The sequence below is a fragment of the Melopsittacus undulatus genome, chromosome 4, assembly GCF_012275295.1.
Source record: "Melopsittacus undulatus isolate bMelUnd1 chromosome 4, bMelUnd1.mat.Z, whole genome shotgun sequence".
Lineage (NCBI taxonomy): Eukaryota > Metazoa > Chordata > Aves > Psittaciformes > Psittaculidae > Melopsittacus > Melopsittacus undulatus.
Window position 1 is genome coordinate 3,753,751 of NC_047530.1, and position 25,922 is coordinate 3,779,672.

The 25,922-nt window shown below is 39.3% G+C and overlaps 1 protein-coding gene across 2 annotated transcripts in view; it reads left to right on the forward strand.

The window, feature by feature from the left end:
• SHANK2 (SH3 and multiple ankyrin repeat domains 2) overlaps window positions 1-25,922 on the forward strand; it is a 343,309-nt gene that overhangs the window by 289,257 nt on the left and 28,130 nt on the right. For both annotated transcript variants that reach the window (XM_005154182.3, XM_034062090.1), the window contains 4 exons: window positions 13,732-13,867; window positions 16,167-16,247; window positions 16,613-16,621; window positions 19,360-19,380. In XM_005154182.3, the coding sequence (XP_005154239.2) occupies window positions 13,732-13,867; window positions 16,167-16,247; window positions 16,613-16,621; window positions 19,360-19,380 (247 nt within the window). The remainder of the gene's footprint in view (window positions 1-13,731; window positions 13,868-16,166; window positions 16,248-16,612; window positions 16,622-19,359; window positions 19,381-25,922) is intronic.

The following is a 25,922-nucleotide window of genomic DNA, read 5'->3' on the forward strand; positions in this document are numbered from 1 at the left end:
GTACTCCTGATTTGAAAAAAAAAAAAGGATTTATTTTTAGGGTTGAGCATAGCCTCATGTTTTTATAAAGTGTTAAACTGGGAATTGTTTCATTGGGGTCTGAAGCATTTAATTGCTTCAAAGGTCAGTTTGGCAGATGAGCACTATTCCAGTGTGCAGTTTCATGGTACTTGCAGCAGGAATGCTTCAGCTTCCTCTGTCCTTCATGCCTGTCCCCACACAGAGGTGATGCTGTTCTATGAGTGAGCTCCAGGGATAGGCCTGGCTTAGCAAAGCAATTTGTCCAAACAGAATCATGTTCTTCAGGCTTCCTTGCAAGGAGCCGTCCCAGAAGAGCTGAGGGATGTACCAGCAATGCGTGGTAGTACCAAAAGGGTGCTTGTCCACAACTTGTCCACCCACTGTGCTGCCCATCACTGGCCCAAGCAGTCAGATCACAATGGTCATTTGTGGAATCATTCAGTAATATCATTTCACCTAAATGATACAGATTAAAATGATCATCCTGGGTTGTTTTTTTTTCCCCTCTGGAGTCAGCTTCTCAGAAGGGCCCCACAAGCATTATTGTCTCTGCTGACTGACTGCCAAGCTAGTGTGTGGGTGGGTGGTCAGCAGGGGAACGCAGAGGGACAAGAGCCTATTAAACTTGCTTTTGCCCTGCAGAACCACTGCTTGAATGTGCAGCTTGGGTTGCGTTGCTTTTCTTTACGTGAGCAAACTGATTTGCTCAGACCTCAGAACAAACCCCAGCAGAGATGGTAACTGGTTACATCAGAGAAATGAGGAGAAACCAGCTTTGCTTGCAGTGGTTGAGCAGTCTTAGGGTTTCATGCATGCTTTCATCTGTGAAGGGCAGATATGCAAGAGAAGTTTTGTTAGTATATGGATGACCTCTAGTTTGCTATTTTTGGTACCTTATTTTTGGTGCTGGTTCTGTACCATAATTTATAGGCTGTAATAGCATCTGAGAACAAATTAAATGCAAGAGACAAGTTCATGAGATGAATGTTAAGATACTCACTGTTGCACTTCAAACTTCATTTTAATTTTACTGAATTTTAAATTAGAACATATATTTTTAAAGCTTTGGAAATTGGTAAAAAAAAAAAAGAAAGGAAATATTTCCTGAGTTTTATTTTAAGGAAAGAAGCAACAAACATACCAGCAAGTGGATGAACTATTTGGTACTAATGGAACTCAGATACACGAAATAAGTTCATCCTCAGAAGACAAAAGGAGTAGCAAATAAACACAGTGCCAACAAAACTAGGGCAAAGGGCGAAGTGAGTGCCAAATCCAACCTCTGTGATTAAATTTTAGGCCACCCTTCTCCCAAGGATCCCTGTGAACCAGCCAGATGACATACTTGGCTCTGGCATGCTCCTGAGTTAGCAGGACAGGGTTAAGGAAGAGAAGATTTGGTAGAGAAAGGAGATGAAATGTTAAACTGTGCCCAGACTTTCTTCCTATCTATTGACCACACCATGCCCAGTCTCTGTGGTTGGAGCACTAGAGCTTGTCCCCAGGTTCTCCTGTCTGATAGCTGCACTGAGTGTGCTGAAATGGAGAGCTGACACCTGCCAGACTTTGTGTCTGGCACATCTTTGTGTCATCTTTGACATCCTCAGACCATTAAATATTCAGTGAATACAAGTCACATTCTTTAAACCAGGCTAAACTATCAAGTGGAAGTCACCACCTCATACTGCCTTGTATCAATAGATACCAGTTTGGTGGAATACTGTTCTGAAGATTCCTCAGAAATTGAAATGTTTGCAGGTGTGCCTATGAGAGAGGAAAACAGATGTGTGCAGTTCACTTGATTTTTTTTTCTTAAGAGAAGTTGGGAGGTAACAAACTGTTACCTCTTGCACCTGAAAGCCATTGGACAGATTCATCCTAAGTGTCATTTAATTGATTGCAGTACACTGCAGTTCAATCAACTGCAATAAAGTTAATTGAACCTCTGATAAGAAATGGGACTTAAACCAAATGATTCAAAATAGAAACAGGTCCTGATTAATGGAGACAATTATTTCTAATAGGAATGGGCCCAAGTAATTGAGTGGTGCTTAAATGTTCTGTTTAAGGTAGTCCTATGAGGACAGTAGTACTGTTACTTTCAATAGCTTTCAGATTAGATACAAGTAGGTAAAATGCAAAATGTTGGAGTAAAATGCTGCTTTAACATGTTTCCACCTTTTAAGCCATGCCATGGGTAAGAGATAAAAGGCAGCCTTCAATTCTGCTGCTTTTCTTACAGTGGATGCTTTCAACTTTGATCCCAAACTTGACCACTGAGTTCTTTACAGAAGCAATGCTGATGTTTGTGTTTCTTGGCAATGTTTTTAATGGGACAAAAGATGTTCTTGGGAAAACATTTTGATACCTAGTTCCATTGCTTTTGTTTTCTAGTAAGGCTGGATTACTACTGAAAGCCATTAAGTAAAATAAGTCGGGGATAAGCAAAGATCCAGTAAAATATCCAGTTGTTTTCTTATTTGCTGTGTTTGTGTGCATATATGTACATATAGATGGACACTTGAGCAAAAATCACAACTTGACTCTTGTGGAAAAAGGTCAGGGCTTTTGCAGTTATTAAGCCAACATTAGGATCAAATATTTTGTTGCTGAACTTAAACTCCCAAACATTTTCCACTGGCTGTGTGTAAGTAACACTCTCAGGTACTCACAAATGGCTCTGCTCGAGGTCAAGGGCTGTGAGGAAGGGGGTAACACCAGTATTCCCCACCTAAGTCTAGTAGGTTATTAGAATAAAGTGCATTTTGTGTTTCTCTTGGGAGGTCAGACATGGGTGCAGTGTAAGTTGGGTGAAATACAGGTGGACATATGACCATCTTTGTAAGCTAGTTTGAAGTCAGACACATTAAAAGAAAGCAAAAACCAAAACCAAACTCTCCTGGCTTTGAAGGGCTCGACAACTGTTGTGCTCCATTTGGGTTTTAGACTCTTTGTCATGGTAGGTTATTAAAATGCTTGTTCAGCCAACACAGGACATTACTCCCATCTGATATGTTTGTAGAATGCATGGAGAGTAGCATGAAACCAGCTACTGAGGCTTCTGGCAGTTTGGCACAGGGAAAAAGGATTAATACAAGCTAGTCACAGCTAGGATGGAAATTAGAGGAAAAGAAGGTCCTTGCCAGAGGTTCTGGGTCTAACAGGAATTACAGGGACAAGAAATCTAAGAAGTTCCAAGATGGAGCTTGGCTAAATGTTAAGAAACAAATTATGTGATGCAGTTGCCATGACAACAAAGGAGTCTGGAGCTTATGAGCTGGGATGCCTCTTCATTCCAATGCTTCTATCAGAAATAGATGTTCCTAAGCACAGCTCAAGATGTGCAGTACTGGTGCTACTCAGAGGGATGAAGAGATGCAGGCTAAAGCCTTCCTCAGCAGTGGGGCTCAGCTATCTCTAGGCAAAGACAAAGTTTTTGCTGCAGTTCAGAAAACGACGGCTTTGTCACTGCTAAATCTACTGCAGGAAAAGTGTTGACTGGCTGGAGCAGCACTTCAGATCCTGGGCTTCACCCGGGAGACTGCTTCAACCTGCCCTTGCAGGGAGCAAGCCCCAGGTAGTTCACAGTTCCTTGTCATGGGAGCTGCTGGAGGAAAGTCACAATGTTCCCCCGTGTGGAAACAGGCAGAAGTGTGGTGACAGGATGAAATAGAAAGCCTCAAGACGTGTTATCTCCACAGGGTCTTTTCCTTAGATATCTTATAGCTTGTTTGTTTACCCCAATGTTTGAGCTTATGCAGAGAAATCTGTGCTGTGGCAGTGCTACCACTGGTTTTGCTACTTCTGTAATTTATATATACCTCTTCTTCTGAAAGGATTCCTTATGATAGGACAAGGGGTGATGGGTTTAAACTTAAACTGGGGAAGTTCAGGTTAGATATAAGGAAGAAGTTCTTTACTGTGAAGGTTGTGAGGCACTGGAACAGGTTGCCCAAAGAAGTGGTAAATAGTCTGTCCCTGGCAGTGTTCAAGGCCAGGCTGGACAGAGCCTTGGGCAACATGGGCTCGTGTGACATGTGTCTGCCCGTGGCAGGGGTTGGAACTGGATGTTCTTAAGGTCCTTTCTAACCCAAACCATCCTATGATTCTGTGATTCTTATTTGAAGAAACCCCATAGGCTCAACTTGTTGAGGTAGAAGTCACCTCTGGTGACCACCTAGTCCAGTTTCCTGCTCCTTTACAGCCTCCCATGCATTAGGGCCACTAATCCAGGCAAATCTATGAACAAGTGGATTACTATTGCAAATTTCCTAATGCCAGATTCCAGATGGAATTCCCTCATGCTGATATCCCTAATTCTGTGTTTGGGTTTGTTGTTCTTTTTTTAATAGTGCCTTTTAAGACACCAGTTCATGAAGTCTTTGAAGCATCTTTTACACTGATTACATGAAATGGGCATTGGTCAAACACTAATCACAATCAGAGGTATTTGTGTTGGAGACCAGAATGTAACCTATCTTCTTACTTGCATAAGCAGGTTTTCAGGAGTTTCCAGAGACTGTTCAAGGCCTGTTTCAGGACCTTTTCAAGTAGATGAAGAGTTGAGGCCCAATGGACTGAAGCCATCTCCTTTTGTCTTTTTGTTTAAGCTTCTGTGGCATTATGTGAATAATGGAGCTTCCAGACAGAAATTTCTGAATAAATTTCCATGATAGGACTCATTTATATATTACATTACTTTCTATTTTAATTTAAGACACAAATCAAATTCGTAGGACAGCTTTTTGAGACAGTGGATCTTGAAATTGTTTGTGGTTAAATGCATTTCATAAGCACATAAAATCTCATATTAATCCAAAACATCTTTTGGATTTGGACCTTTTTGACTTGCCTTCTCATTAGGATTTCCAAACTTTATCAGCAAATGTATTATTCATTCAGTCCTTTCCTGTAATACTCAGGGGAAATATGCTGCCAACAGGATTTGATTGAATTTGCTTTGCACAGAAACCTTTCAAGGTGTACTGTCCACTTTCATGCTGCTTATGAGCCTGTTGATTCTGAATTGCAACAGAAGGCAAGCACTGGTAAAAGCATTTGGCATTTAGAATGAATTTATGGGGTTTAGTAGATCAAACAATAGATCTGAGACACTAAATACACTTGTAGAGTGCAGATTTTGGACCTGAACTAAGTTTGTGCTATAGTCTGCTCCAGCCCATCACAAAGAGTTCAGGGCAACACAATCACAAGACACCATGACCTGATCAAGTTTTGGGACCTAAGTTTGTTCTATAAACTGCTCCAGCTCATCACAAACTGTTCAGGGCAACACAACCTCAGACACCACGATCAATTGCTGGTGTTCAGTGAGGGACAGAGTCTTGCAGCTGACCCCTGGGTTAGCACCACTGATACGACAAGTGAACAAATAACTTCCCAGAGATCGTTTAGGTCACTGTATCTTTGTCTCACATTCTAGTCTCCAAAATAAGAACACTTAACAGATGGGATATTCCTGCTGCTTTGTGACACCCTGACACAGCGTTATGTGCACATCTGTGTAGTTACTTGAAATGCAAAAGTATAATCTGAGCCCACAAAATGACTCCTGTGCTATTTATTGCACTGGTACAAATTGTAATTGGGTTAATGTGTGTTCTTTAAAAACTGATGGATTTTTAAGGAGTGTGTAGGCAGGGGTTGTACGTGTGTGTAACAGGTTTGGGGTTTGTTGTTCTTTCAAGCACTTCAATGGACAGGAAGAGCTTTTGGGAAGCTTATTTTGACATGTGTTCACAACTTCAAGGTGAATTTATTCACCATTGCACCGATCATCATTGTGAGCACAATGATGGAGTTTTGTCTGCTTAATTTCTGTTGAAAATGATTGACTACATTTTCCACTGAGAGAATGTTTAGATAATGAAAGGATTAAGATGCAAGAAATTAAGGCTTTTTTATTATTATTATTAATAGAACAAGCTCTGCAAAGGTCTCTTTCTCTGGTAGTGTATTTTTCTTTTGCACCTTCCTACGGCAAGGCTGCTCTGGTGAATATGTTCCAGCTCATGCATCTGCTGTCCTACCACTTGCAGGTTTGGTTTTGTTTTGTTTTATTTCATTTTCGTAGAATCATATATTCATAGAATGGTTTGGGTTGGAAAGGACCTTAAGATCATCCAGTTCCAACCCTCTGCCATGGGCAGGGACACCTCACACTAGACCATGTTACCAAGGCTCTGTCCAACCTGGCTTTGAACACTGCCTCAGCATCTCTGGGACACTCATTAACACACTCTTTCCTCCAGAAAAATCCACATTTTTCAATAATAGCATTTGGTTTTTCCTCCCCTAAATCTGCCTGTGGAAGTGAACTCAAAGCATGTATTTACACACTGAAGAGTCTGTTTGCAATCACATGTTGCCTGGTGGGGAATGTGGCAAAAGAATGAGGACCTGCCCGAGTGTAGCTTTCTCTGGGGAGTAAATGAGCACTGTAAAGAATACACTCCTTCATTTACTTTAAGATCTGGAAATACTTTTATTTAGGGGGTGGAGGGGTAAGTTTGATCTTCAGGGAACAATTTTAAGGTAATTCTACCCCTGTCCTTGCTCCTGCAGTCAATACCAGATGCCCAGTAGGCAGCATAGTGGTCATTTAGTGGTGTGTCAATGCAATTATACACGAAACAACCAGTTTACGGTTTTCATGCCCCTCAGTAGCATCTGTGTGGATGCACTGCCTCACATCTTGCTATAGTCCTCTCTCTTCCTGCAGCATATTGAAGCTCTTTGTGGCCTCTGAGATTACCTAAAATGTCTTTATGTCTTTGTACAAACAGACCAAGAGAGAAGACACCTGCTTCTGCTTCTCTGTGCTCATAGTAATCACCTCATGTTAAATGCTGCTTCTGCCTTCCTCCTCTTCTTCTGACTTCAGGACTTCTCTTGTGGTACCCTTCCCAGAGCACATCTCTTGAAATCACCCATCAGATGAATTTGCTGCCTTCCATTCATACTTGCTCTAAACCAGTTGCTACCATATCCTATCCCTTTGTAAACTTCTTCCATTTAATGAGCTGTTTTCCTTCTCCATCATGTGCACTTGTGTCTGGGTTGCCTGAACAGGAGCATCTTTTTCTTGGTAAAGTTCAGAAGGAATTTATTGATGTCATGGGTTTTCATGCTTCTTCTGCGTAGAGAAAATAATGTGATTGATATTTGGCTCTTGGAGACCACAGCATTATTTATTCTTGAGTAAAGTTTCATTATTTCTATTGGGTTTTGTGGGGTTCAGATGCTGTGATGTACAAATGCTCAGTAAGATCAAGTCAGAGCAGTGGACCTGGATGTTCAAGAGTGAAGTTTATGACTGTCAGTTTGTCACTGCTTTAGTCCATGCTTTTGAATCATCTCTTGAGAGAATGGTCATGTTGGAGAGAGAACTTTTCATTAGTGATGTTCAAAGCTCTTTATGCAAGAGGAATGTCATTGTTGACCACAGTCTTTGGCTTGGAGCTTTAAGCATGTATAAGTCCCAACTCTGAAGCACACTGAATGCAAGCCCCAAAGCTCTTTCAGTTCTCCAAGAGGGTGTTGGAGAAAGCAGCAATGTGTCTGCTGTGGTCACAGTGGTGGGGGTGGAAAGGAGACACAGCACATTGCTTTTTGTCTTGGAGAACTGACTTTCACACTCTAGTGTATTGCATTGCTGTAGGAAGCTGTGAAATGACAACTACGTCAATAACTGATTCCATCAGCTAGGGGAAAGGAATAAAACCTCTTAACTCTGGGGAGGTGATGGCAAGTATTGTTTGCTGTCATAGAGGAATATTTAGTGTCTTAAATGTTTCCAAAAGTGTCTGGATGGAGCAGCTGCATGTACCTCCACTTATGGCTGCAAACAGGTCCATCCATATCTCGTCCAAATACTGACCAGTCACAGAATCATAGAATCAACTGGGTTGGAAAACACCTTTAAGATCATCAAGTCCAACCAAGACCCATTAAACCATATCACTGGGGGCCTCATAGAGTAGTTAGGGTTGGAAAGAACCTTAACATCATCTAGTTCCAATCCGTCTGCCATGGACAGGGATACCTCCCACTAAACCATGCCACCCAAGCTAAAGGTTATCATCACTACTGCCATCATCATCATCATCATCATGGGGTCATTACTCTTAAACAGTAACACGTTTTTGCCAGCCTTCTAGCACATGAACACTCCCTTGTAATCCACAAGATCTTGTATTTAAACTATGAAAAGCAAGAAAATAAAACCGTTTTGAACTGAATCATAAAATCATACATTTAGACTTTTCTTTTTCCCCCCTTCTTGAGACTAAGAATTTAAAATAATTAATTCCAATTAGGAAATTCCAATCTGACTCCAGACATGTAAAACTGAAGAGCCTAGACAAAAATAATCACTTTAAAAATAGACAGCATTACAAGATAGTTTTACCCATCACACCTGCAAAAATGGCCACCTTTTTACTACCTGCAAAAGAATGACCAATACAACTAGTGTAAACTAAATACTTTAACTTTAGACTGTTCAATTTGTTTGTGAAAAACGTAATTTCCTGTCTTAAAATGCCCACACTGGAAAAGGACAAGCTTCTTTATCACAAACTATAAAGTATTCTGCAGCTTAGTTGTTTCAGCAGTCACCTGCCAACATTTTTTTCCTGGGCTTCCTGAAGTTTCTGAACACTTGCAGGGATGGTGACTCCAGCCCTGGCCTGGGCAGCCTATTCCAATGCCTGAGCACCCTTTGGGGAAGGAATTGTTCATCAACTCCATCTAAACCTGCCCTGGTGCAGCTTGAGGCCGTTTCTTCTTGTCCCATCCCTCATTCCTTGGGAGCAGAGCCCAGCCCCTTCCTGGCTCCATCCTCCTGTCAAGCAGTTGTAGGGAGCAATAAGGTCCCCCCTGAGCCTTCTCTTCTCCAGACTGAACCCCCCAAGTCCCTCAGCCGTTTCCCATCACACTTGTGCTCCAGGCCCTGCACCAGCTCCATTGCCCTTCTATTGCCCCGCTCCAGGACCTCAATGTCTCTCTTGTAGTGAGGGGCCCAGAACTGATGAGTAAAGTGTTGCTCTGCCGTTCTCTTGTGCCAGCTGCCATTAGGTGTAAGCTGACCAGCAGTGGTGTGATCCTGTGGGGTGAAGGCTGGGGAGCAGCTGCCTCTTGCCTGTGGCCTTGGCTCTGTGCATGGTCACTTGATCCTTTCCACCCAGTGGTTCACTCCAGGTTATGTTACATGAAATACATCAAAAACAGTGGTAAAAGCCTTGTGTCTGATAATACTTCAAGATATTGACATGCAACGCATTGCACACTACTAGAAAATTACTTTATATGGAAAAATTGTCTACTATGGATTTTTCTCATTTCTGCCTCCAGCTGCTCTTAAGTCATCACTTTCCTGCCTTGTAAATTGTACTGCTCTAAAAAACTCCGTGTACCTTTATCATACAAGGTAGAAAAAGTGCTGAGACAAAGAGGTGAAAAGATCTTGATCTTCACAAAAGTATTCTTCCTTTTAAAAACTTCAAGAACATTTCATGCCTCCCCAAAGAGAAAGTTCAGCCTGAGATAGCTCAGGCTTCCAGTTGAGGCTAATTTATCAAGGCATTGAGTCTGTAAGTTTGTATTATTTCATGAATTATTTCCCAGTAACTTCCATCCCACTGCCCAGTTTTAACTAAACGATCCTAAAACATGAATTTCAAAGTCCTGGGGCTTTTGCTGAGAGTTGGGAATGGATAGAAGAGAGTTACAGAAAGTGTTGGCTGTCCCAAGGGGCAGTTTTCCTTGCATTTGCATTATTGACTCACCAGTTGCCATTAGTGTCACATGGAACCAGCCACAGCACGTATCTATTTCTGTTCTCTATTTTCACTTATGAAGGCCATGGGAAAGAAAGTTGTGTGCAGGGAAATTTGAGGGAAGAGTCAAAGGAAAAGAACATAAGGTTATGCAGTGAAAGACTACAGAAAATAGTGGGTTGAAGATTGGGTTGAAGAAGAGACACAGATTTGTGCCTGCAAACCAGCTTTGGTAGTTTGGCTGTTTGTAGAATATCCTTCGACACACTTTGCCACTAAAAGCAAAAAGATTTTTTAATGTTTCAAAGAAGGCCAGGTTGGATGAAGCCTTGGGTGCCATGGTTTAGTGTGAGGTGTCCCTGCCCATGGCAGGGGGATTGGAACTGGATGATCTTGTGGTTCTTTCCAACCCTAACTATTCTATGATTCTATGAATGTGATTCACATTTAATATCGATTACAACACAGTACAATTACATAGATACCTGGTTTACTGCTTAGAAAAGTTCACTGGATGAGGTGCAGTAACCGTTCCCCACTGCCAAAGCTTGAGGTGGAAGCAGAGACAGTCTCACCACGTTATTCACACCTGATAAAGTTTTGCTGACTAATATCAAGCTAAAACTATCAAAGCAACCTGCTGAAACTCTGTTGACTTACTCCTTATACTGACCATTTCTGGAGTCATCTGGCTTAGATAGAATATAGTGAAGAAGAAGGGCAAAAGAAACAGAGACTCTGTCACTAAAATTGGAATTGAGAATTCCAATGTTGTGGCTTTTTAATCATGCTGTAGTTTTACTCAGTGAGGTGCTAAAGTGCGGGTAAGATCCTTCTCTACTGAATTCCTGACTCTTTTGTTATCAAATATTTCTATAAACTCTGGCTTAAATAATCTTCAGATCTTCCATCAATATTTTTATGTTTACAATAGAAATCTTTTAGGTCCCAGCTTTTGTAACACTCCTTTTAAACAAAGCTGCTAGGAACAGTCATTTACAGGTGCTGTTTCTGAAGCAGCTTTAAAAAAACGTGTCATATATATTTGCTCTTGCTCTAAATGTTAAATATCACTGCACATAGGGATGTGAACAGATGGCATACTGCAGAAGCTGTTGATCATTGTACACATTTATCACTTTACACTAGTGTACATGTGTTTGATTAATCTTAACTTCTGATTTATTTGGAGGTCTCTATTTTTGACAGCAGTAGGGATTATATTGTAATCCACACTGGCTTCCAGTGGCTTAAAATTTAGATCCAGTAAAGATAGAGTAGATGCCTCCTGTAGTTCTTAATTACATGAACTTTTTTGCTGTGGAATAGAATTACCTGGTTTAGGTCTTGACACTGGAAGGAACTGGGAAGTAAATGGATAATTCCATTTGCTAAAATGCTTTAGGCAGATAAAATTTGCATGCCATTGGTCCAGCTAAATACCAGATCTTGGGATTAAATGCCAGATGCCAAGAAGGTGTAAAATAGAACAGCAAGAGTCTTATTCAAATCAATATTCTTTTATATCCTCAACCTACAGAATGGGAGAACTTCATATTTGCCTGCTCAGCAGGTCTGGATGTTCAGCATGTGTTACACCTACATCACTGCACATGAAACTCAGAAAGCATCTCAAGCTTGTAGCCATAGCACGCAGACATACTTTGAGACTTCTGACTGCAGCATTGTATTTAAATCTGGTTTACCAAGATGTTATTTCAGCATAATGCATTTTGTCTCAGCTAAAGCCTGAAAAAGACAAGGTTTTCTTTTGCTACAATGGATGGGAAAATGATTTTGAGTTGAAATGGTTCTGCTTGTGATTGTTCTGCTGAATGGCAATAATATTTAACGAGAGAATTTGCTCTAAACTGTAAATTCTTCAGTGTGTGAGATGCCCAGACTGTCAGAACAAATAGAGGAGCCTAAAACCACTTTATTTTGAAAATGACTGTTCATTTTGGAAGGCACTGAGCAATCTCAGTAAAATATAACTGAGTCAGTTGAATTTTGGAGAGAGATCAACTTCCCAGCATGGATTCTGGCAGCATCTTTTCTTCACTCATTCCATTCCTCAATATCTTTTATGCTCAAATAGCACATGCAGCACTTATATGCAGCTGTCATTCAGATTTCATATAGCTTTCAGTGACTTCTTCTAGATTGAATGAATAAATCAATTACTTTTATCCATGCTTATACACAGGTTTTATGCCTGTACTTTCTTCTATGTCTATTAATATTATGGAAAGACATATAGAACAAAAAATGATGATGCAGCACTAGGAATTACCCAGAGAATATGTATTTTCAAATTGAATGTTGCAGTGCAGTTTAATTGGCATGACTGCAGTAGCTGGTCAGGGCGTCACACACTTAACTCCACTAAGACTGGTCTGCACTGCTGTGGCCCTCCTGCCTTTGCTTGCAAGACATTAGATCCTTCCAGAAACTTCCGGAAGGAAAATGCTGGGAGATGAGGAGAGTGCATATAATAAAAGAGTGTCTCTTAAACATGAGTTTACTTCAGGAGTGAAAAATCCTTTTTTATGGATGATCTGTAATATTTTCATCAACGATCTGGATGAGGGAACTGAGTGTACCCTCAGCAAGTTTGCTGATGACACTAAACTGGGAGGAGTGGCTGACACACCAGAAGGCTGTGTTGCCATTCAGCGAGACCTGGACAGGCTGGAGAGTTGGGCAGGGAGAAACTTGATGAAATTCAACAAGGGCAAGTGTAGAGTCTTGCATCTGGGGAAGAACAACCCCATGTACCAGTACAGGTTGGGGGTTGACCTGCTGGAAAGTAGTGAAGGGGAAAGGGACCTGGGGGTCCTGGTGGATAGGAGGATGACCATGAGCCAGCAATGTGCCCTTGTGGCCAAGAAGGCAAATGGCATCCTAGGGCGCACTAGAAAGGGTGTGGTTAGCAGGGCAAGAGAGGTTCTCCTCCCCCTCTACTCTGCCTTGGTGAGGCCGCATCTGGAATATTGCGTGCAGTTCTGGGCCCCTCAGTTCAAGAAGGAGAGGGAATTGCTTGGAAGAGTCCAGTGCGGAGCCACAAAGATGATGAAGAGAGTGGAAGACCTCCCTTATGAGGAGAGGCTGAGGGAGCTGGGTCTCTTTAGCTTGGAGGAGACTGAGGAGTGACCTCATCAGTGTTTACAAATATGTAAAGGGTGGGTGTCAGGATGATGGAGCTAGACTTTTTTCAGTGATAACCAGTGATAGGACAAGGAGCAATGGGTGTAAACTGGAGCATAGGAGGTTCCACGTTAACATCAGGAAGAACTTCTTTACTGTAAGAGTGACAGAGCACTGGAACAGGTTGCCCAGGGAGGTTGTGGAGTCTCCTATGTTGGAGATATTCAAGGCCCACCTGGACAAGTTCCTGTGTGATGTACTCTAGGTTACCCTGCTCTTGCAGGGGGGTTGGACTAGATGATCTTTTGAGGTGTCTTCCAACCCTTGGGATTCTGTGATTCAGTGATTCTGTAAAGTAAAAGTTTCTTAATTTCTCATTGGTTATGTTAGAGAGCATGGAATGCATTTAAATGTTTGTGGATAATAGAATCATGAATTACTATCATGTACGAAAATGGTTTTAGTGTATGAAATGCAGAGTTGTAGCACACAAATTGTTGGAAATAAAATACATAAAGGGAAAGATTTGGTTGACCTTTTTTCATTAACTTCTCTTAAAACATGGCAATTATAAGGAAATTAGTTGCATATTTCATGAAGCTTTGTTTTTCTGTTTTCATGTGCTGTTTCTTAAATATGTATTTTTATTAGAAGGCAGTAATTAGAAGATCTCTATCATCCTGTTCTACCTTCTGTTTCTCAAACTGAAAGAACTGATGTTTTCTGCGTGTTCATCTGAAAGACTGTTCTCTTTCTTTGCCAGGTTAACAATGAGAACGTGGTGAAAGTTGGCCACAGGCAGGTGGTGAACATGATTCGACAAGGGGGCAATCACCTAGTTCTTAAGGTTGTCACAGTAACCAGGAATCTTGATCCAGATGACACAGCTAGAAAGAAAGGTACATTTTCCTCTTTTCCTAATGGAGTCTTTTTGGTCTTGCTCCACAGAAAACAGAGCATGGACATAAAATTGCTGGTTTATAAATCCTGATTTATGGACTTCACTGTTAAAATTTGAAATAACCTTCCGTTTAATTTAGAGTAATTTAATTCTGTTGACTTATGCATTAATATATGACAAAAAGGGTAATATTCCCTTTTCATGCTGGCCATAAAATTTCATCTTTATGGATCTTTATACATTCATATGTTTGAAGATCTTGTAGTAAAACTCCTTGCAGTAGTGAGAGAGAAAAAAGCAGAAGGAACAGATTATCTTTTATGTTTTAATTCTATACTGAATTGCCCTTAAAATCATTGAGAGCTACTGATTTTGCAAAACACATATTTTAGGAAGGACCTCTGTAAGAATAAGAAAAGTAAGAAATATGTCTTCTTAATAAGGTTTAATGGAGATGATGGGTTAACCTACATCATAAGGTTGAGCTACTCCCTTAGGAATTTTAATGTGTTTCCCACCCACTCGCCCCAAAAAAAAAACCCACCGAAATTTCACCAAAAGACAAAAAGAAAAAGGATTTTGCACTATTTCCTTCACCTTAGATACCCCTGAGTTTATTCAGGTAACAGCTACTGTGGGAAGTCATTAGGCCCTCATAATTATCATTAAACAGAAAAGATTGCTGCTGCTAACTAGTGTTCAGTACAGCAACAGCACACTTGTGAAGATTCCACTTCCTCCCACCAGTTTCTGAAATTGCCACTCACAGCCACTTGGCTCTCGAGCAGAGGGTGGGCTCCAAACTGCCACTCTTTGTCCTGGCTGAAACTTTGGCTACACTGTGAGTGTTCTTGCCATCTGCTTATTAAAATTAAAGCCCATTTGGGGAAAAAAAGGGCTATATTAAATCATGGTCCTGTGTTATTTTTAGTTGGATGGCATTACTATTCACACGTTTTAAACAAACCTTCCACCTCTGCCTTTTGGGATGTGTCACATTGGCCTGAAAGAAAAGTGCTGTTGTATATAATCCAAAGGGATGTTGCTTCTGTAAAAACAAATACAGATCTTTAATCTTCCCAGAGCCTTCTATTGATAATGTGTCATTTGCCAAAAAACTGTCACTCTTCAATTTTGTCCCTTTTTGATGCCTTTCTTGCTACCTGGCAATTGCCCTTATACCTCAGGAATTGTGTGGAAGGATTTTCTTGCTGTCACTCTCCTTTATGGGCAGGCCAGTGGCAGATACCAAATCCCATTTAACAATACAGTGCCTTGTACAGTTTCGCTCACAGATTTGCTGTCACTTCTCTTGTTGGGCAAGGGCAGACTTCAAACTGGAGTTAATATGTGCAGTACTCACAAAGCCTCAAATCTGGCACTGAACCTGAGCTATAGTTTTGCTTTCTTATGACATACTGTCATTCAGGGCTATGTAAGAAGGTGATAGAACTTAACAGGGAAAAGGTGATGCTGACATAGAGGATAAAGGTGATCCAGGAAGAACATTTTCTCTTTCTTTGCTCCATCACTCCTACCCTCAAACTGCTTTGTCACCTCTTGTCAAAATAGCATAGCCTGATGTATGCTATTGACCAAAACACTTAGGAATTCTGCATTGTTCATGATGTCCCAGAGGCCTTTCTGTTTATTTGAAACCCTACCAACACTGGCATAATATGTTTCTGATGTTAAGCTCTTTTCTGACCTCCAGAAACATTTGTTATCAGGATACTAAAACGCGTGCTGGATTTTAGCTTCTGTGCTAGCTGATTGCCTTGGCATTTGAAGATCTTCTTTATTCTAATGATCACCTGTTTTCCCTAGTCTCACTGTAACTATTAAGATAAATTTCAATCTTCCTTCTTGTATTTCTCAGCTTTAACAGTTTCTTCAAAGATGAAATGAGTCTGGCAGATATTGCCTGGTCTCCAGGAGATATTTAGCTATATGTATTTCTTAAGAGGGGCACAACTGCTGGGAGGCACTTTCTCTAGAAAGTCTTTTTTCCTACTTTAAAATAGAAATGCACAGTTCTTTAGCTTTAAATGTTTCTATGTATCCTGTTACATAAAAGCTTGCTGATGTGTCAAACAACCTACGCTAAAGTAGGAACGGTATAGAAATTCAGTACATGAAAAGCATCTTAGGGTTTTTTTCCTCTCTGTGTATGTATTTATTGTTGCCTTATTTAATGTAGCATATTCTTTTAAATTAATATAAACCTGTGTATTTGAATATAGTGCTTTAGAGATGTGGATTTACTTACACTGTATATCCTTCTGTTTAATGCAAAGCCCCACCACCTCCTAAGCGAGCTCCAACCACTGCACTGACCTTGCGGTCTAAGTCAATGACCTCAGAGCTTGAAGAGCTTGGTAAGAAAGTGTTTTTTCACAAGCATGCTGGCATAATAGAAATGTAAATAAATACAGATAAATCATGTATATACTCTAAAATGCCTATAAGGGACTGCACTGTGTACAGTATATAGAGCAGAAAAGGTTTTAAGAATGCTGCATCTTTGGAGAGTTCAACTTATGCATGATTCGCATGAAGAGTTTTTGTTTAAACTTGTGCCTTTCCTGCTACGCAAGAGAATGTCAATACATTTTTTATGCATCATCAAAGTTTGACACATCTACTAGAAAGTAATGCTGTGTCATATTTTGTTAGCTTTGCTTTCTACCTTTTCAGTTCATCTAATATTGTTTTATTTTAAATTCCTGTGGCCTCTCATTAGTGGATAAAGGTAAGCTGCCAGAAGCTGTTGTTAAAAAGCTGACAGTGTTAAAGCAGCTTCAACTTCAACTTGTTTTTGTTAGACTCTGCTCAGAGAAAGTGCATATTATGATATCACTTTGACTTCTGTGCATGATATAAACGTAATTCTTCTCACTATTGGTAATAAAAAAGTACTGAGTCTTTTATTTGCTAAGTTTAAGAAATGTGATTGTAGATTCCTTCGCTTGATCATCCACATTCTAGATAAGCATAATCCTTTGGGAATTTTGATTTGTTTTCTAGAAGTGAGGAAAGTAGTAGTGCTTTTCTGTTAGGTCATGAAAAAGAAGAATTTCTGTACCTAGGCTAATAAATATGTTATTAATGGACAATATATACAAAGAGAAAAGCCCAGTGCATTTTGTTTATATGGCTATGACACTAAATTTAGCAAGTGGTAATTGGATAGAAAAACAAAGCATGTCCCTCATGACAGAGTAATAAGAGTCTCTCATACATTATTCCATGTAACCTTACATTGATTTAAATCCTCACATTTTATAATCACTTTTTTTTCTGGCATGGACTCATCTCAAGGCTAACTGTAAGGAATCAAAGCCTTGTGGCCACTTTTTCTCCCCTTGGAAGTTAATGTCTTCTGGGGCAGATGGACCCCATCCGTCTTTTAGCGAGTCAAGTCACATAGCTGCAGTGAAAGTTCTTACCAAGAAAGGGGTGCTAAAGTGGTTACTGTCTTCTCTATGGTATAACAAACAAATGAAGACCAAAAGGAACACTCTGATTATTTAGCTCCAACAGATGTCAGGAAATTTGGGTTTTCCATGCCAGGAAGTTAAAGAACTTGACCAGAGGTTTCAGCTGTTTGTGAATGCTCCATAATTTTTCTTCCAGGGTTAAAATGTAAACTATTATTTCTGGAGCCACTTTTTGGGTCTGGGTGTTTTGATTTGTTTTCCTTGCATGGAGTGCTAAGAAGTTGTAAAACTTTGCTGGCTTATCAACAAATTTTCCCAAGGGGCAGAAATACTTTGCACTGATTTTCCCCCTTCATTATCCCCTTCTACAAATCACTTTGGATATTCTTCTATTTCTCTTACTTTTCAGTCTCACATAGTAGATACTGTTCTTAAGGCAGAGAGAGGAAGAACTCTTTTCTAGAGGAAAATAGCTTATTGATTGTAACATCTCCTCTGCAGTGACGACCATCAGATTTTAGCTTTCTCACCCCCTGTTCAGGTTATAGTACTTGATCTGCTATTCTCATCAGCTGGCAGAAAGCACTGCAGCTCTTGTGGCTAGCAGCCATGGGACATACTTGAATCTTTAAGCACATTTCCCTTCTATATCTTTATCCAGATGGGGCAGATATTAGTGGCAAGACTTCACTATTCTGAAGGATAGTCCTGAACCATGTTTCACAAATGTTATGTCCCCTAGTAAAACTGTAGTGATATTAGAGCATGGCAGAAATTTGTCTTCTTCCTGAACAAGCCTGTAAATGCCAGTTGTGCGATACTCTGAACATTTGCCACTCTAGCAAACAATATGACTACTGTTATAAATAACATCTGTGGTCTACCTAGTTTAATACTGGTCCTGTGAAAGAGCTGTTAGCAGAAGGAACAAGAATCCTTAAACTGCACAACATCCGACCAGGCTTCCAAAAAGAAAATGTTCTCACTATCATCAGTTAAAACTTGTCTTCTGACATAAAACACAGATTGTATGTGTGTATTTATATATAATTTATATATCTTTATTTGTATCTGTGTATATATTGGACATCTGTATGAGCTATGAGAACACCCACATTTTTATATCCATTAAACTATCTAATGAACAAGCATTTGTTTCATAACATACATGTGCAGCCTAAATGGGAAGCATGTAAAGATGAACACTGTGGATGTTCTCATCACTATTCATGTGTAATCCTTTTTCTGAACTAAAGAAGCTCATGGTCTCAACAGTGTCTTGTGGCAGAGAATTCCACAGGCTAATAATGTGCTGTGTACAAATGTATTTCTTTTTTATTGGTTTTAAATGTGATTCCTTTAGTTTTAGTGAATGTCCCCTGTTATGTAGCAGAAGAAACAGATAAATAGCATCTCCACTTTTGTTTTCCCTCAGAGTCTATTTTTTTACCTAAGCTAAATAACATCTTTTTCTAAATAGATAGATAGATAGATAGATAGATAGATAGATAGGTAGATCTTGCATTCTTTACAGTCACTTCCTTTGCCTGGCTCTGAACTCTACTTACAGTTTTATTGACATGTATTTAGCCAGACTGTGCTCCATAATACTGAGCAGACCATCTCAGTTGTTCTCTTTCAAATGAGTTAATCCAAAATGTGGCAAATAACATGTGCTTCTGATTCCTTTCCACTTTAGTCTGCATGAAAATCCCCTGTTATCATAGTTGGAAAGCCCTGGTATAAGTAAGTTGCCCCACATACTGTTTTTAATAAACCATTTAGGAAACAATATGTACATGTGTCCCTAATACCTGCAGGGGAGCAGTTTCTTATAGTTGAGGTATAAAGCCTGATAAACTGTGCTTTTGCCAAGCTGTTTATCTATCTGCTGTGGTTTGATAGAGACATGCATAGCAGAAGCTAGCAGGGAGAGACTGACTTCTTAGATGGAAAAATAATGTTTATGCTCAAAATGACAGACAAGGATTTAGCATATAAAAATTACCTTCAGAATTGATTCACAGTTCATTCCCTTTCTATTTCCAAGCTTCAGTACGGAAGAAGAAGGGTAAGGGGAAGCATTTTGTCTCTTGTTTAACCTGTTTCTCACCTTTCCATAGTGAAGGATAATAACATAATGTAAATGTTGGCATATAGTCCAGTTTATTTTATGGTGTCAAATGTACATTAATTATTCTATATGTTTTTAGTTACTTAGTTAATAAATTGCAAACACACTAAGAACTCAAACAGAAGACTACATTTGAAAATAGTCCCCACATTTCTTACTTTTGTCTCCTTTCCTTCATCTTGCCTTTTTTTTCCTTCTTTGTATCCAACTCTTTTCCAAACCCTTTCATATCATCACCCCACAGTTACTGTGCTACCTGGCAGCCTCCGAGTATCCGTGGCCAGTAACGTATCCACAGTGTAGTCCTATGTTAGTGAGTTCACTTGTCTCTTTAATGGCCAAATGTTACTCCCATAACCACACTGTCTCTGTCTCAGAAAATAGGGATCTTGCACACAACACTGGCATTTTTTGACCTGGAGAAATGCTGCTCTGCACTATTTTAAGTTTTCAGTATAACATCTTCCACGCTGTCCCGTATGCATGGAGTGCCCTCCCTGAACTGATTCATAAGGCCACATCCTTCTCCTTGAAATCTCTCCTAATACCCACTTCCCCTATGATCCCTATTAAGCAATCATCTAAGTAACGATGGCTAGGCAGAGGGGCAGGTAGAAATAGTGGTGTTACTTGGATAGCTTTTCTAAATGTAAATGTATATACATGTATGCAAAGTTTGTTTGTGTTGAGCTTTATTTTTCCATACTCCTGTATGTCATTTTGCTCTCCTAGATTGTGAGCTCTCCTGAGCAGGGACTGTGTCATTTCCACGTTTTCATGGCGTCCAACCCAAGGAAGGGTCTAAAACCTCCCCAAGCCCCTGGGTGATAGCTGGTAAAACAGTCTGCATTCTGCTCTTCAGCAAAGTTCAGTGTCATGGAAGGGAAAGTTAGGCTGTAGGCAGTGGCTTCTCTCAACAGGGAAGCTTTTGCTTTTTAACACTAGATGGGACAAAAATCAGGATTATTTTTTTCCACTCTTTACATTTCTGTTCATTCCTGACCTGCTTTCAGCTCACTAACAAAGGTTCCAGGAAGTGATATTTGCCATTCCCCATTCAGAGAATGTGACAGAATAAATCCCATTGCTACTGGTATTTTTCTGAAAAATGTATTTTGGCAGCATGTAAAAAAAAAATCTTTACATTGTTATTGGAGAGTTTTCCTTCAATGGAAAATTCAGTTTTCTGGGTCATAGATGCGGGAGGCATTAAGCTGAAAATAATGGCTTTTGTGCTTCTGTTTGACTGGTTTTGTTGGTTGTCTTCTGAGAGGGGTCATGGCTACTTGGGAAGTTAGGAAGAGGGAAAGACATAGGCTGTGGTTTCTATGTTCAGATAGAAGATAGGAAGTTTGTGTCTGAAGATCCAGGTGACAACCTCTCTGGGTTCACAGCAGTATGGCATGGGCAGTATAAGCATTTGACTGCAGTCACATAGCCAGAGTCACTAAAATGTAACCTGTACTTCATCCCTGTCACTGGTGTTCTGCTTAAAGTGGTTGCCTGAGCTGGAGAAACAGCATCCAACTTCAAACTGTATGTTTGGAGGGATGTGTTTTCAATAGGGAAACCACTTTCTGGATTCTGTGGGATAGTGGGGAGGGAGAAGAGGTGTTCTTTTTTCTTTTGTGTCTTGTACATTCACAGGAATTGTTGGATAAGTACATTATGGCAACATGTAAACTAACAGTTGTAGCAGCAGTTTTTTGGAGGCAGTACTTAAAATACAGTTCCAGGTAATGTGTAGTGAGCCCGTTAATACTGAAGAGCAACCAAAATATTCATGCAGCAAATTAAAAAGAAGATTTGATAATACTCTAAAAACCTTAAAAGAAAAATTTCAGGTTATCATTTTCCTCATCACTGTAGAAAATATCAGTTTCAAGATTAATATTTTAAAATAATAGATTTAACTTCTCATAGAAAAGTTTATGTGGCTTATGAAAAGCTTGTTTTTAAGGGAGTTTCCTTCAGGTTTTTTTCAACTGGTTCATCACTTAACTTCTTGTGGATGGAGAATGTTAAAATTAGTTGTTACTTAAGGAACACATCCATAAACTAAGCTCTGTAAATGTCTAGGTACATGATTTACAAGTTTCATTCTCTTAAAGCTTTTTCACTGCCAGGAAATGGGTTTGATTTAGTGAGCAATTTGGAGTTTCCACTGAAAGCTAAAGTGGACAGTGTTTCATTTTAAAAACCTCATATAAAAATCCTCTAACAGAAAGTACAAAATTAAGACTAGAGCAAGATATATTTTCATAGTGGAATGGGAATGACAGGATAAATTATTCTTCTGCATTAATAAATATCACTTTGACAGTGTCACATGAGTGTCAGTAGTGAGCTGGGGTGGTGGTTGGTTTGTGCATAGATGTGATGTGGTAATCAATATAAGATAATCCCTCTATGTGTATTGATGCTGATCTATGGGGTTTGGTGTGGGCTCTAGTACCAAATACAAATGTAGGATTTTCCTCTTGTGAACAGTTTAGATGTTAGTACCACCTCTCAGGTACAGAGTAACTGTGCTATCATCCACGCAGAATATTGTTACGTGGCATCAAGTCTTTCTATTTGAATAGAAAAATATCAGTTGATGGCATTCAAAAGAAATATTATTAGCTCTGTCTGCAATAAGCATCCACGCTTCATCCCATTCCTGTCGTCCATTGTTTCAAAGGTGGCACATTCAAATGGCATCTGAAACAATGAAATTGCAGAGCAAATACATATCAATGAATGCCAAGCAGTGGATTAGCTTACAGTTTTATGTTGTGTTTGAAGAAAGCACTCACAAAGGCGTCTGGGTTCAAAAATGAGGTTTTTATTTCACTGGGGTGAAGTTGATGATGCAGATTTGTCTGCAGGAAACAACGGAAGTACCATCAAAGCAACTTTCACAGCACTCACAACGTCAACTCCTTTGATAGTTTCCAGCATCTGCAGTGCTTTTATGCAGGAAGAAGTTTTTCTGATCTTCACCAGCCACTGTATTTTAGAAGATGAGAGCAAAAGGCATCAGGCTTAATGAAGAATTCTTGAAGGGTATCCGTGTAAGTAATTGATTTGCATTACATATTTGCAATGCTAATGAGATAGCAATGTAGTAATAAGATAAAGGTTGTCATCAGGTTGTCATTTTTCACCAGCACAAAGCAGTGACTCCTGGGGGAATCTGGGAAGTGTATGTGCGAGAAACTATGTGCCCCAGTTTTTATTGATGTAGCAAGGCTACAGGTTTTAGGAGTTGTATACTCGTGAGGAGTCCATAGCAGCATAAGAAGGTGAAGGATTAAGACTGTGCCTATGACATACGTGCTTTTAAAACACTTTGGAAGAGCAAAGCATTAAAAATCAGTGCATTTCAAGGAGCACAATGCTAACATTATGTTTTCCACTGAAAAAAAAATTGTCTCCTACCTGGTGATATGCTGATTAGCAAATTTAGGCACAGAATTAAGAGGTAACTCTAAGTACTGAACACTTCAAACCAGGGTTTACGTTGGGTGACATGGGCAGCTTTAACTAATAGTATACAAACACCTGGAATCCTGGGCAGAGGTCAGTTGAGTCTCTGTGTGGTGCTAGTATTACTTTGAATTTATCAGCTTATTCTTGAGTATGTAGCACCCTTTTTTTGATATTTGTTTTTCTTTACTACAGGACAGTAAGTGAAAAGGTTTTCAAAACCTTTCAGCATCAACCAAACAAGACAATGGTATAAAAGAAGTTGGAAAAGGAATTGTAAGTGTTAAAGAAAACCTGGGGTTTGTAGCATTTGGAAAGAGAGGAATTAAATACGTTGGCATATGTGAGTGTCACTTGCTATACCCAGATATTACTAATTGAATATCTAACCACATACTGAAAATCACAAGTGCCTGAGGAACAGTAAAACTTGCATGTGTTTTCCAGCCTGGTACAGTTAGGGCAGTGGAAAACTTTTTCAACACTTTTAATGTGTTCTCTCTCTTTTTCAGGAGCCAGGGAGATGAAGGACTTACCTCCCTCATCTCAAAACTCCCTTTGCTGCTATTTCTCTTTTTTTTTCCTTCGAATGTTCACATACCCATGTTAATTAATTTCTAACATAATTAAAAATAAATGGTTTTAGCTAATTCATCATTAGTTTGTTTGGTTTTTCCCCTCGGTGTGGAAGCGTGAGAATTAAGTGTAAGAACAGAGAAGGCTGCAAGTGTCTTAGGTCCTTCACCTTTCTGTTTGGTTTCTTTTGGTTCCTTGTCTTTCTTTTGTGACTAGGCCAAATTTTCAAATGCTGTCTCTTAAACAGAACATCAAATTGCCACTTAAATTCCACCTGGCTTGCAGGGTAGGAGTGGGTATTGACTATATTCTCTGCTTTGTTTTTGTTCTTGAACAGAAACCACTGTTAGACAATGACCATTCCTCTTTCAAGGTAGGCTGAATTATAAGGCTTCAGGATTGCAGGTGCATTTAAAGGCCTGTATAATTCTTTCATTAATTGAACATACTGTTAAAGAGCTGGTACTTGAAAATTGTATCTATAGAAAAAATTTGATCATATCAGTTTTCTGCCTTCCTTAAAATTACTTTTGATGGTGTGATTATCGTATGTATATGTGATTTATATGTACTAATGTGAAAGTATTTTCAGCCCTAGAAGCACAAGACTTTCTTTCCAGAAAGTTTTGCTAGTTCATTATTGTGAATACATACAGATCTTTTTCATAAATCATGTAATGGTATTTGTAGATACTCAATGTTCAATGATTCATTTTAGTCACTAAGCAGTTTTTATGTTTTACTGATTTATCTAAGTTTTCCCTTTTATGGATTTTAATGTGCTTTGTAGAGTTTACAGTATCCTAGAGAATATCCAAGTATTTTTACTCCATTTTTATAGAACAAAAGTGTTTCAAATGGCTTATGGTTTTGACTGTATTGCAAAGCACTTCTGTTATTTCCTCATGATGGTAACTGCTAAAGTAATATTCTCTGCCTATTGTTTGTAGTATGGTAAATGTGTGATTTTGGCATTGTGATTTAAGCACAATCCTGCAAATTGTTCACGTGGGGTGGGACTGAAAGAAGTTAATCCCAGATTAAAATGTGCTCGTATTGGCAGATTTATGAGGATTAGCCTAATTGTCTAAATGAAAACTCATTCCATTCCTGTATATTCTTTAACTCTACATTTACATGACATAATTGGAGGCTGAACTTGTTATTTCTTTCCTCTAAATATGATCATAAACAACAAATTTGGATTTCAGTCTTAACCTTTAATATTCTTACTCTGAAGCAGTGCTTTAGCATTAGGTTAGTCTTTAAATGCTGAGCAGTATGTTGAAGGCCTACTTATACTTTACCTACTTTTGGTCTTTGATGAATTTCTATACATGTATTCTGATTTGAACAGCTAAAAAGAAAGACATCAGTTGTCAGTGGGCATAGCTAATAGCTAAAAAATCCATTTTTAATCATCTGCAAATAGGAGTCACCTGGTTTTCCCCAGAGACAGTAGAAATCACTCCATCAAGCACAACTGCTTCTATGACAGGCAACATTATCATACAAACTTCTGTCGTCTGATCAAGCTTTCTTTTGAAATCAGTTCTCATCGTTCTGCTGCCACCCCCTTAGTACTGGAGTTCATCTGCTTCTTTGAGAGCCTTATTTAGATTCCCATACTCATTGTTTGTCCAAATTGCCCTTCACATAGTTCTCCCATCCACAGACATTCACCCTGAAGTATTTATCAAGTTACTTTCCAGCTATTCTTTCATAAACTAAGCAGGACCAGGTCTTTAGTATAAATATAGGAAGTGACAAAAATCTAAAAGTAATACAGTGTAAATAAGTGCATCTGCTTGGTTTAGATGCTTATTTTCTTTCAGACATGCAAACTTATACACATAATCACTCCTGGTCTTTATACTAAAATGAATCTGCTTGTAGTTAAAAATAGAAGAAATTATAAAATTAATCCATGAGATAAAAGCAACATCATAGCTATGTTTTAATGTAGTTTAAACAAATCTATACACCTAAAGACTACCCCTTTAGTACTTATAGAACTGATTTTTGCAGTTTATTGACAAGGAAATAAATTTTAGCAGCTAATGAAAGGAATTAAACTCAGCTTGCAAACTCATATTTAGGGAAGGCTATGGAGCAAAATATGTGCGTATGCAGAACCTGACATTTAAGGGCTATGTGTCTAGACCTGTTGACACCAAGGAAGAATGAATGTCCTGTGTTCCCATCACTTTTCAAAAGGAAAAATACATGTGCCAAATATTTGACTGTGGTTGACTGCAAATGCTAGAAAAGGTGGGTGATAATACAGCATATAGGAGCAATTGGCATTGTATGAAGTTTTGCATAACTGATTGTGCATGGTACAGTTTTTGTCTGTATCTATCTTAGGTATTTACAAGGCATCTGTCACCTTGGTGTACCTAAGCAGTTTGAAAAATGCACCCACCCCAGGA